The sequence below is a fragment of the Mastacembelus armatus genome, chromosome 8, assembly GCF_900324485.2.
Source record: "Mastacembelus armatus chromosome 8, fMasArm1.2, whole genome shotgun sequence".
Taxonomy (NCBI): Eukaryota; Metazoa; Chordata; class Actinopteri; order Synbranchiformes; family Mastacembelidae; genus Mastacembelus; species Mastacembelus armatus.
This window is the reverse complement of record NC_046640.1, coordinates 6,892,742-6,905,828: the sequence shown is the minus strand read 5'-3', so window position 1 is coordinate 6,905,828 and position 13,087 is coordinate 6,892,742. Positions and strand designations below refer to the sequence as shown.

The 13,087-nt window shown below is 42.4% G+C and overlaps 1 protein-coding gene across 1 annotated transcript; it reads right to left on the bottom strand.

The window, feature by feature from the left end:
- Nucleotides 1–2,686: 2,686 nt before the first annotated feature.
- On the bottom strand, nt 2,687–12,654 carry ubald2 (UBA-like domain containing 2). The gene is made up of 3 exons (XM_026325826.1): nt 12,367–12,654; nt 7,387–7,443; nt 2,687–3,150 (listed from the first exon to the last, which is right to left on the bottom strand). The coding sequence occupies exons 1-3, from the start codon at nt 12,484–12,486 to the stop codon at nt 2,794–2,796; spliced, it is 534 nt and encodes a 177-aa protein (XP_026181611.1). The 5' UTR covers nt 12,487–12,654; the 3' UTR covers nt 2,687–2,793.
- Between the last annotated feature and the right edge of the window lie 433 nt (nt 12,655–13,087).

The following is a 13,087-nucleotide window of genomic DNA, read 5'->3' as shown; positions in this document are numbered from 1 at the left end:
TTAGCATCTAAAACGTGGTTATAGATTCCTAAGGACTGTACATACGTGGCCATGTTACCATGAGAAACCATGATCACCTTCACCTCTAGCAGAGTTAAACCAATAATCCACCCTGCTGGAAGCTCATTCAACGACTCCCCTGTTGGCTGAAAACCTCCAAACCCACAGCAAGGTTCCTGTTCCAGCAGACAACACATCCCATCACCAAGAGAGAGAGAGTTAGGATTTTACAGGCTTCACATTTGCCTCAACCTGCCCAAAAACAGCTGAGGTGTTTGATTTAAAAGGAAAAATCTTCCCTGGGGCCACAGAACATGGTTAGGCTCAGACAACCCAAACACTCCACATCACAGCTGACCAGTTTTCTGTGTTTTAGAGATTTTAAATGTATTTTCTATCATTTCAGGCTGTTGACTTCTCATTTCTGTGCGATAGTTGTGTAATCAGCATTATAACATACAAATATCAAAAGTACTCATTATGCAGAATGGCTCCATTTCACTGTCATATCACATATTCTAGAAAATTGGGTTTTATTGATGATGATGATGATGAGTCTGTGTTTCAGGGTGGATTTTTCCTGTGTCACACAATTTGCTTCACTCCTGAATCAGATGTTAAAACATAATCTTGGCCGGTTTTGGATTTGAACAGTGTTTTCACCAACGGAAAATAACACCTCTGAAATCACAGCCTAACCTCCCCGAGACAGACTGCGCTAAAAGTGAGCAGGTATAAATGAACTGCCTGACAATAAAACAGAAATCATACAGAAACGCAGAGGAAAGGGTTGATTGTCTGTGTGAAGCTGTAAAGAACACAATTTCAACTTGTTCTTTTCACCCCCCTGTACCACTTACACCCCGATGTCGACGGTAACTTGTTCCTTATTTTGTGATGGTGAGGTGAAGGTGACTGTTTTGGTTTTTTTTTGCTTTTTAACAATTTCAAGTTGAGACTAAACTACTGGTTATTTTTGAATGTTGTGATATAAATAGGATACAGGTCACAAAAAACAGTTGTCAAGGTGATTTGTGTATCTAAACAATCATTTAGGACTGGATTTGTGTGGTGAAGCCAGAGCTCACCATGCACCCAGCTCTGGTGTGAACTGCTCCTCATTAGTTAGTCCTTAGTTCAGTTTCTACTTGTATAAACCCTCAGATCCTGTCTGCAGCAGAGAATACATTCAGAGCACATGCGGGGCCTCTCCCATTCAGACCGACAGAGGTAGGAGTGGTTGAGCGTCTGAAAGGTTGTGTGGAAAATCACTGAGTTGGCCTCCAAACCCTCCACAGGCGCACAGAAACGCAGTGGAGGTACTGGCAGCTTGTTGCCATCCTACATGAAAATATTCTCATTTCAGACTACATGTGCGTTTTTGTTTGTTTGTTTGTTTTAAGATTTCATTTGTGTTTTGTAGTCATCGCCGGTGCAACTGAAATCGTTTGGCTGAGGTTTTATTTACAACTGCCTCTCATAATCAAACTAAACAGGAATTCATGAGGTTTCTGGTTGGAATCAAGAGAATTAAAAACGACATTCCTGCTGAATCTGAAACCGATTCTGTCGTCTCTTCGCTGACAGTCTTAGTGAAATGATTCCAAATGAAAACTACATCACAAACATGTCAACTCTCCATCTCTGAAAAATTATTGCAAGCGTTGCCATTGTACCCAAGTCACCGATCTCAACTTATTGTCCTCGTTGACCGTGTTTTTCTGACACATTTTCCAGTTTATGCTTCTCGTGGGTTCATTTTAAGGTTTGAATCAAAGTTTAGGAACCTTTTTCCAAAAAAAAAAAAAAAAAAAAATATATGTATATATATATATATATATATAATAATTACCCCCCAATGTTTGAAGGTCATTTAACAAATTTTCAGTTGCTCAATCAATAACACGTGTTTGAGGATTCATCTTTAAAGTGACTTCTGAATTGAATTTTCAAAGAAATGTTTTACTGAGTAGCACAAACTGGAGCTCTTCCCAACACAACTTTAGTGTCCTCACACGGAGCCCTGCATCCCTGACACGAGATCATGCGACCACGCCGGAGTCGAGTTTCACTCTGTGAAGCATTTTTATGGCTGTAAAATGAAACTCAACTTTACGGCCGCACTGTTGATATTCATCTATAATCCTGTCCACACTGTACACGCCCCCACCCTCCCGGAAACATTCTCCAAAATCATTTTCATCCACAGGCTTTCAGATTCAAAGTCCTGTTCCTTTGTTTGTCTGAAGGTTATAGCCAACGTCCTGTATGATAATTTCTCATCACTATTAAAGAACAAAAAAATTAAATTAAAAACTACAAAGCACTTCAATAGATCACATGGCTCCTATCCTTAGGAAGTGCTCTGATGGGTCTTGGGATTGGATGCATCAGCGTTAAAAAAAAGTTTGTGTTTTCTCCCAAACAAAAAGTGTTTTTGGGTTCAGACAGTCCAGCTTTAAGTTTCTCAGTGTTGTCAGTGACTCCTGGGTTCTTCCGTGGCTTGGATGACGATGTGATGAAGACGGAGAGGAAACGTGTCCTGCAGGGACAAGCTGCTCGTCTTCAGTTCAGAAAAACAAGACAACAAAACAGTGGTGCCTTTGTCTTTTTTTCCATATGGGTATCTTCTCTTACTCCATGCCTGAACCCCACCCCACCCGCCCACCCACAGCAACATCCCCCACCCACCTGCTCCCAAAATGGATTCACTTGGCTACATGTGAACCAGGTGCTCGGGCCTACCTCCCTGCTCCCCCCCCACCCATTGCCCCCACAGCCCACCACACAGTCTCATCTCTGGCCGTGGAGTGCCGATACGACAGGGGGCTGCTGGGAGCTGTTGGGCTGAGAGACAGGGGGCCACATGGGAGTCTGTTGCATGTGGTGGTGGTGGTAGTGGTGGTGCATATGGTGGCCTGTGGGCGACGACGGGGGAAGCCAGGCCGGCTGGTGGCTGGGAGGCGAGGAGGCCCAGAAGGAGCTGAAACCTGACGTGGAGGAGGGGGCCGGTGGGGAGCAGGCCATGGACACCTGGGAGGGGCCGCTGCCCGTGCCGGAGCCGCACTCAGATGCCCGCAGTTTGGAGAACATGGTTATGGCGTCTGGGAAGTTCGGTGGTGTGGCGGGAGTGTTTCTGGGGGTACACATCTGTGGGACAGCAAGAGGAGGGAATTTAGCAGAAAGCTAAATATCAATAATTAATAAATTATCAGTTAATCACTATTAATAATAGAGTAGGAGGAGATGCTGGTTTTGTTTCACCCATTCTGTTGTTTTTATTGTTGGCATTGGATAATTAAACCAACCAGCAAAGAACTTCTGATACATCGACTGCATTTACTGACATTTCTTTGACCCGCATTAAATCACAGTTTCTGAAAGTGGTAGGACATGGCATAGCGTCACCTAGAAAAATATTTAGCAGCTGCCCCTGGTTTCACTCCTCTGTTTCTGACTGTGGATATGTTGGCCGTGTGCAAAACTCAGCTAAATGCCAAAAGTCTGCAGTGAGAACATCAATTAAAGTGTAATTTGAAAAGTTGCACACAGATCAGGTGACGGCCAGAAATAGAGGAGGACACTCAGCTGTGCAGCAGGAGGCTAGAAGGAACACTGATATATTTAGACAAAAAATAAATAAATAAATCAATCACACATGTTTAGGATGTTTCTGTGCAGCCAAAATAACTATAATTCAATCACACACATCAGCTGTTAACCTCCTGAACTACTGTTTGCAGAGACACGCTTTGTTTTCGCTGCTTTAAGGTTTAAAAGGTTCCTGTGCTGCTAACGCTGCAGTTTACTTTCCACCAGTCCATTCACTGAAGTGCAGCTTTTGCCTTTAACTTTTATTGCAATTCCCTTGTGTTCTCACTTAATTTGCGATTATTTTGGCCTCATTACACTTTATTGTCACCGAGTATATAGTGTTAAATATTTAGTGCTTTATTCTTTATCACATTTAAGTTACTTATACTAAGCGGCTGTTCTGCTGTAAACTTGTCTTATGTCCCTCACTAAACTCACACAAAGCAAAATGGTCAAACAGCAGGTTGTTTACGTCTATTTCAAACCAATATTCAACGTATTTTGTCACTGAAAACTTCCATTCTCACTGGATTTTTATGGACACCAGCATTACATTTGTTTGTGACCACTTAAAGTGTATTGTGTTTTTTGAGGAAAAAAAAAAAAGTCAGAAAAATAAACAGAACTTTGTAGATGAAACATTTTTAACAAAAAGGCAGGATTCACAGGCTGTTTTCCATTGATTATCTCGTGCCAGTAAACTGAAAATCTTTGGTGACACAGAACAAACAACAACAAAACGTGTCAATGGACTTTAAGAAAGTCATTTTACTTTAACACAATTTCACTTTTAAATATTTTTAGACCCAATAATAAACTGAAGATAAAATTATGGGTTAGTTTTGGGTTGGTAAGGCGCACGCGCTTATTAGAAAAATTTATAATTAAAAGCCACGACTGTATCTGACGTTGCTGTTGTAAATCTATATACTGCTCTAATATATTCACCCTAACATATGCCTCACTGTACTGAGTATAACAAATAAATGTTTGTCCCTCAGAATGTGCAGACTGGTTTCAGTGGTGCTGTGACTCTGGCATTGCTCACATCCTCAGGGACTTCCAATGTCCAGGCTGAATCTGTGTTTACTATAAACAATAAAAGCTCTCATGGCCCTCTGTCATGCCACGGGGGAAGAACACCAAGTATTGGGCTCACTCACAAACACACAAACAAACACACAGTTTATCATAGTATTTCTAGTACACACATGACCCTCATGCGTTAACGTCCAACAGAAAACATGCCGCAGAACTGGTTTGCCGTTGTCACACTGATGACCTTGAATGTTCTCGTGTCTGATTCAGAACAAAACATCTCGGTTTCTCTGAGTCTTCATGTTCCTGGATTTTGACAGTGAGTCAAAAAAAGAAAGGTAAATGTCACATCTAGAGCTAAAAGCTAAAGCTATAAGTTACTTTAAACAAAGTTGTCATGTGATCCTATTAAACCCCTGAGATGCTGAAGAAGATCTACAATCATATCCCGCCTGCCCTAAAGCACTGACTCAGCCAATAGCAGGCCTCCAAAGTGACACATCTGAGCTGCATCACTGTTTCCTGCTCACTGTGTTATGATTAAGTTTCATTAACTCTATCCATAAGGGTATATGCTTCTCCTAGTATGCTAAAGATATTTCATGTAAGGAAAATGTAAATACATTAAAGAGTGATACAGTTATCATTTTAAGTAACAGTCACCTGTGCAGCTCCTGATGAATACACTTACTTTTTTTGATCAGTTAATCATTTTAAATTGTCATAAAACAATGAAAAATGCCTGATGTGACCTGTTGTCCATGCTTTAAAATCGTGAAGTTGCAGATTTTAAACCAGACCTGACTTAGTCTGATCACATCAACTCAGACAAATCTTTATAAGATGTGTTAGGTTCAGTTTGTAGCCGAGAGAAACAAACTTGTCATCAGCAGAGAGAGCATCCATGCTGACCAGCGAGGGTCAGCTCAGGCTCTGGAGGAGGTGGTCACTGCGGGAAGTGAGAACTGCCACCTTGCAGCTGATGCTCACCCCGAGTGCCATGCCCTTTATTCTTTATTCAGCCCTGTACGAGCCTGTTCTCTCCAGAGCCTCAGGCGAGGTGATGTCACTGCACTGCACCCAAAATAATAACAAACCCAGGCCACCGCCTCTCACTCACATCCTCACTCCCACAAGCTACAACGTGCTTCTCCCAGTCTCCCAGGGCAACAAGAGACAGAGACAGAGACAGAGACAGAGACAGAGACAGAGACAGAGACACACACACACACACACACACACACACACACACACACACACACACACACACACACACACACACACACACACACACACACACACACACACACACACACACACACACACACACACACACACACACACACACACACACACACACCAAACAAGAGCAGTGGGAGGAAGAATAAAAAACTAAAAAAAAAAGATTCAGACTGAAACCAAAACATGACTGCCACAGACGTTGGCATGCTGCTCCTGCGTGATCAGGATCAGACAAATCCCAGGATATGGCAGGGTTGGTCGGTAGGTGGGAAAAGATTCAGACACACAACAATTAAGAAACAGGATTGCATAAGCAGCACTGAGCCAAGGACACAGACCTCGCTCTGTACACGCAGACACAGGTCTGCTCCGCCTCTCAATAATTATTTCATTCATTTGAACTGCGTTTTGTCAGGTGAATCCTCTTTACAGGCTGATAATTACTGTTACAGGACTGCAGTTATTATGACAAGACAACACACCCTTCTTTATAGCAGAGAGGCTCTCTTAATCTAACTATAACCACATTCAGACACACCCTGCAATTTGGGTTAAAATCCAAATGATGTGAGAAGTGTGAAAACAGATTCCTGCCCCCAAAGCTGAGTGGCCATAATAGGAAAATTCCAGTATTTTTCAACCTGGCATGTTTGCCATGAATATGGCCACTGTGGCTCTGTGGGTCGAGCTAACTTTGCACACCCCAAATAGGGAAATGAGGACTCGTGCAAAACAACATGTATCAGGGGCAAGATGTTGGAGCTCAGCTTTCCAGATCATTTTCAAATGGAGAGTATTTACCTGGAAGGCTAAACCCACTGAGCTGTGTTTTTGGACTGTAAACACTCCATGGTATTAAACTACATTTTACACTTCAAATTTGTAAATCTATTCATGCTGATTTTAGATTTTCCTTTGATAACCACGAGTAACACAGGATATTCAGCCATTTAAGATAATGGTGTCTTGCAACCTGAGCAATAGTTTTGACCAAATGGGAGACGTCAGGTGTTAGAAGTTCCCATTTCCTACTCTGTGGCTGATGACAGTTTTTTCAACTCACAAAGCTCATATCTACAGTCTTAACGATGTAAAGTGAAGGCAGCATAAGCACAGCATCAGCTTTAAGCACTTTTACTTTCTTTACTTTTTTTTTTGCTCTGGCTGTGTGACACATTTAAATCCATCCACGTATATTCCACACAGAACCAGGTGGCGTTTTGTATTCTTGCACACTGTCCTGTATTATATAATCTGTGTGTGCTTAGTAATACTAAAGAAGAGAGCTGTTGTAAATTATCTTTGGGTCCAGTGTTGTGAACATTTGAAGGTGATTCCTGCTCGTCCCTAAATCGCTCTCACTGTTAGGAGTCTTGACAGAGTGTCTGGAAAGTGCAATTCAAGTCCAGCAGGTCAGTGGGTGCATCCATCCCACCATCAACCATGACAGGATCCGCCTTTAGTCAGATTTTTTTTTTTTTTTTTCTGTTCAGGGAAACCAAATATACTTACCATCTGGTGGTGGTGACTGGGGATATTCGCCTCCTGGAAAAAGGAGCTTAAGGCCGTCTGAAGAGAGACAGAGAGGGAGAAAACACAGAGGGGGAGAGGGAAGAAGGAGATTGTGTTAATTTATATAAAAACCCAACAACAGGCAGGAATGAAGAGGTCAAACATTTGCCTTCTTGGGTCCCCAGCCACACAGAGGAGGAACTGCCCCATCCCCCCAGCCTGTTCGCAGCCGTCCGACGGGTCGGTTAGCATGACTGCTCACATGAGCTCAGGGTTAAAACCATTATCACCATGCTGGGATCTAAAACGGCTTGTAGACCAGAAAGTCTGCTGGCTTTTTCATTTTAGCTGCAGGCTAACTGAGAATAACTAACTGAAAGCATTACCATGTGTTGCCTTCACATCAGGATATCAGGGAGGCATTTTTCTACCATTTGACAGACAAAACACCTGATGAGTTGAGAAAATACTCCGCAAAAGAATCAATAATCTAAACAATAATCAGCTGCAGCCCCACAACATAAAGTCTCCTTCTAGAGGTCAGGAAACAGAGACACTGTTAAAATGTAAACAGCAGGTTTCATGGCTGCCTCCCTGTGCAAACAAGGAAATGAGTCGGTTTCTTGTTCCTCTCTGTTGTGAACACAGCCAAGGCCGGCATGAACACAAACACACTGCATGACCCCTGAGGAACAAACAACGGGCCGATATCAGCCAGCCCCGACAGATCAGGGAGCTGCTTCTACTCCCGACAGGAGAAGACATTCCTGAGCGTCTGACGACAGCGTGATTCAGGGTGGTGAAACGCTGAGGGGGGTACGTTATTCCTTAGGTAGGAACTTATCAGTGTGTGAATGAAACTAGTAACTATCAGCATCATAAGATCTCAGTTTGTCCAGTGGAAGTCTGAACGCCCCTCATGTGTTGCCTCACTTTAGGGCAGCTCTAACAGTTCCCTAACTTGGATTAACCCTCGAGAGATATTCAAGCTCTCTCTCACTTGCTAAATAGCCCTAAACACAAAGTACAGCCAAGGCTTATGGGAATGTAGTTTTTGAGGTAGTTGACCATAAACCAAACTATTGAACCAATTTAAATGTTCTGATCCTGATGAGGGAGCTATATAAAAAGTGAGGGGATTAAAGAGCTACTGTTTGTTTTTTTTTTTCAATAGTTTATATTTATTAGGTTTTACAAAATAAGTCACCTCCACCATGGTCAGTCAAACAAAACAAAAAGTCTTTGTTATGGCTCAGAGCAACAGCAAGTGTTGTTAACCAGCACGTCTGTTTTCCTAGGAAAACTGGATTCTTAGCCCTGTGACTCAAATGTAATTGCAAAACACGAGAGGCCCACAGAGGGGGTTAGGTCACGCATGCTTTCAACAGGACAGAAACTATCAGACAGAGACAGCGTGCTGGTTTCGTTGCTCAGCGTAGCCTCCATTTCCCTTCACTGGAGGCCTCTTTCTTGCCAACACTTCAATGAATGCAGTGGTTCCCCCCTCCTCCTCCTCCTCCTCCTCCTCCCCCCTCACGGTCTGGTTGTTTGACAACAGCAGCGGCAGCACAGGAATGCCTGCCGTACAACGTGACACACATATGAAAGTGTAAAAGTGCTTTGCTGCTATTGTGTAAAGAGCCGCTGAATCCATGCTGTCCTTTGTCTCCCCTCAGTTTCCTTCTGAGGACCATGCTCGGTGAGCGTCACTCAGTAATGTCACACTGTCAGTTCACGTTTCCTGCTGCTGTAAACACAAACACGCTGGAGGGAGAATTACCCATGAGAACACACAGTACTAACCTACAGCTGACTACCAATGCTCACCAACGTCCCTGTTGAACTTCCTGCACTGGAGAGAGGATCACCTCATGTCCACAGCTGTGATAAAACAACACGGGGAGGAGCCATCACAGTGGAGTTAAGAGTTAAGGTGGTTTATGTAATATCACCCATGGTTCTGGTTTATGAAATGGAGTATTGACAAATCAAATTACTGTTATTCGCTATATTGTTGCCTATGATTTAGTCATTTACACAAAGTACAAAATGTACCTCTTTAGATGTACAACTGGAAATTCTGCTTAGAAGTATCTGAAGTGTCTAAAGGCAGTACAGCTAAAATGATTACTCACTTAACCAATGAGTCGATCGTCATAATATTAAACCTTAACTATTGATTTCTAAGTACAAATTGCAACAAAAAAAAAAAGTGAATATTTGGCAGTTTAATTCTATCGAGTGGATTTTTGAGCTCCGTATGATTTTAGATGCAAAGAAGCATTTGCCTTGTTATTTTGAAAAGGACTCAACACATAAAAGCCTGATGATCTCTCTATTATTATGGGCAAGCAACGTATCACAAACGCGCATTCACATCACAATAACACCAACATCTGTGACAATAACTTGCGGTTTTATAAGATTTCACAGGATTTAGTTACAACACAGTCTGTTTTCTTTATGTAACAAGCCCTGTCTGTGCCCTCATCACTTGTGATGTTAATAAATACAAGTAAGGAGAATTACTGACTAAACTGACCTCCAGTTAAATTCTTGTTATAGTGATGACGCTTTTGAGGAAATTTAAGTATCAAAGTCTAACCTGAATAATGTTTACCTGCTGAAGCTTCAGCATTCAGGCGGTACATCTGAATGTTCATATAGGAGGTGCAGCTGTATCTTAAAGCCAGATGTTAAGCACAGCTGTATTTCTGCAGCGTAGAAGACTTTGGCCTCCGTTCACCATCTGAACCACATCACTGAGGGAAATCAGGCCACTGCTCATCCAATGTCAGAGTCTGTTTACTACGTTCTCACAGCGGTTCTACTGACAGAGAAGAGCCCAACACAACACCACACTATTCCGTATCTATTTTCTCATTTATACTGGTGTGACATAACAAAATCAAAACTCACTCAAGTGATAAAAGAAACTTAAAAATGTGGGTAAAATGAAGAAGAGGTCAGTGTTCAGGAGGGCAAAAACTAGTCCTCCTCCCTGGTAGGGGCTGGGTGTCTTACACAGGGACACTTCAGTTGGGTGACTATTTGCTGTCATGGAAGTCTCAGGTTGCTGTCTTTGAAGGGGATGACATGGCCAAAATAATCATCACTATATTGTTTTCATATTGATAGCTCATAAACCACTAATCGACATAAAAAAAAACTCCACTAATGTTTATTTCACTTGCATATTTCCGTCTCTGGAGCAGCTCTGCCATAAAGAGATGTTAAAAAAAAAAAAAAGTTTCATCAGCTTGTGTTTTCATCAGTCAGAGGCTTTTTTTCCCCTCACTGTTGTCTCTAAGGGTTCAACAGAGTTATGGTGTCCAGGTAACATAAAGGTTAGTGACTCACTGCAGCAACAAAACAATGGTCTGTAAATAGAAGAGTTTTTCTTTTACTAAACATATTCTCAGCTTATATCTAGGTTTCCTGTCAAATAGGAAAAAGAAAAGCTTCAAATTTGCACATTTGAGAGGCTGGAAAAAATGACCGACATGAACTGTGTATCAAACTTGTTGCATAATAGTTTTTGGTCTACTTGACTTGCTGGTTTATGACTGTGTCAGCTCTGCAACTACAGGATCTGGAGCCGAGATGAAGTGAGACATCACCTGGCACCGGCTGCACCCTGGCACAGGCCGCACAGCCTCAACAGACTGGTTGTTAAAGCGGGTGGAGGTGTGGTCTGAGGAGAACCATCTGGAAGACTCCACCTGATGTCAAAGACTCTTCAGGTGTCTGTCAGCTGTTCCCTTTAAATGACAGCTAGAGCGTTGGGATGTTTTGATTTTGACTTGGAGGTGTTTTAGATCAAAAGTCTGTAATTAGTCCAAAGACTTGAAGCCCAGTTTTCAGAAAAATTGCTGTAAAATAAAAAACAGTAAGAATTTCCAAGGTTATGCCTACTGATGGCTTGTTTTGTATAGCCAATAGACTAAAACCCAAATAAACTTTCTTTACTATCATACATGACAAAACAAATCATGTCTGTGCACATTTGACAAGCTGGAACCACAGACTTCTCCTTTTATTTTTTTAAAAATGACAAAAAATATATTTTATTTGATATGTCTGAATAATTTCAGATTAATTTTCTGTCGATCGACTAATCGTTGCAGCTGTAATGTCCATTATAGTCTCCCACAGTCCAAGTTAATGTCTTCAAATGTCCTATTTTTTCCAAAACCCAAATATATTCACTTGATGATTAAATAAAACAGACAAAAGCAGGAAGTCCTCAGACTGGGGAAGGTGGACCCAGAGAACAGATGAATCACCTAATCATTTGTTCTCTATATAGCACAAGAAGGACTGTATGTGAGAACAGATAAAATTAAATCGCTGAAGGAGACCAGTCAGACCAAAGCCTGACCTCTTTGTCTCCTCTCGTTATAAATAACCAAAAACAAAAATCACCACGCGGTTTATCAGTGTTGATTTTACAAAAAAACTGGTCAGACCACACAGAAAAGTCTCCAGTCATGCAGAAAATGTGATTATGGGGTTGTTTTAAACCAGTTTAACAGCGAAGGGTTTCACTTATCACTCTAGTTTATAATCAGTGAGCAATCAACACACTTTCACACGGGCCTGGACTTATAAGATGGATCAGTGATTTGGTTTAAGATGAAGCTGATTGTTGTAAAATGTAAAACAATAACCGGACTAGGGCGACCACGGCGTTTAATAAAGGCTGGATGGTCCAGTCAGAGGCTAGGCTAACAACAACTAGCAATGCAATGACACAGTGAAGAATGTAAACAAACGGCCTCAGAGCTGCTAGCTTAGCTGCATGTTAGCCGCAGGAGCGCATGGTCGCACGCCTGGACAGAAAACATTGAAAACCAGCAGTAAGAGTAGTTCATTTGAACCTGCCCACGGTTCCCATACAGCTCAAACGCGAAACAACAGCCCACCCACACGAGGACACTGAGCGCAGGCCAAATAAAACCATCCAGAGTCTAGACTCACCTCAAACTGCCAGTGGGCCGCTTGGAGAAGCTGCTTCGCCTGATCCGCGGCGCAGCCAGCCGTCAAAACAAACTGGTTGATCATTACCTGATGCCTGAGTTCGTCCATATTCACCGACATGGCCACTTTCCACGCAACACGCGGTTGCTTTAAAAATCGAAAACAAAAGAAAAGAAAAAAAATCTAATTTTCACTTCGCTCTGAGCCTTCGGACCCAGTCTCCCCTGCCTGCCTGTATGTCTGTCTCTGCCGCTGAGTCTCCGCAGCTGCAGCAGCAACAACAATATTTTCGTGTCACCACCAACAACAAAGAGGAGCGCGACGCTGATTGGACAGCTCCGGAGCGACATAGTACTACAGCGCAGCTGATTGGCTGACGGAGGGAAGCGTTTAAATTTGTCGGTGCGCTTGTTTTAGGGCTCAGGTACACTTCCGGAGAGTGGAGTCAAATAGAGGCAGTGTCCGTGATAACCGCCCTGCCCTCTGCGGTTGCCCGGTATTATTAGACACGCGCTTTAAATCATGACCGTTACACTGACGTAATGTGTTTGATTGGCTATTTGGCGTAAATTCATAGAGCTGATTGGTTGGTTCCCTTGGCAGGTAAATGAATCATACCCACATAAACACAGTAAAGATTTAGGTTTTTTATGGATAAAGTATTACTGCAGCTGTGACACTCCTGTGAAGGAAAGAGCTATGTGTTATGTCGTCTGTTTTT

Bases quoted from the DNA above. Each gene is read 5' to 3' on its own strand.
- ubald2 (XM_026325826.1), bottom strand. From the start codon at position 12,486: ATGTCGGTGAATATGGACGAACTCAGGCATCAGGTAATGATCAACCAG. The intron at 7,444-12,366 runs GTGAGTCTAGAC...GTCTCTCTTCAG, and splicing joins CGGCCCACTGGCAGTTTGAG to ACGGCCTTAAGCTCCTTTTT. The intron at 3,151-7,386 runs GTAAGTATATTT...GCTGTCCCACAG, and splicing joins CCAGTCACCACCACCAGATG to ATGTGTACCCCCAGAAACAC.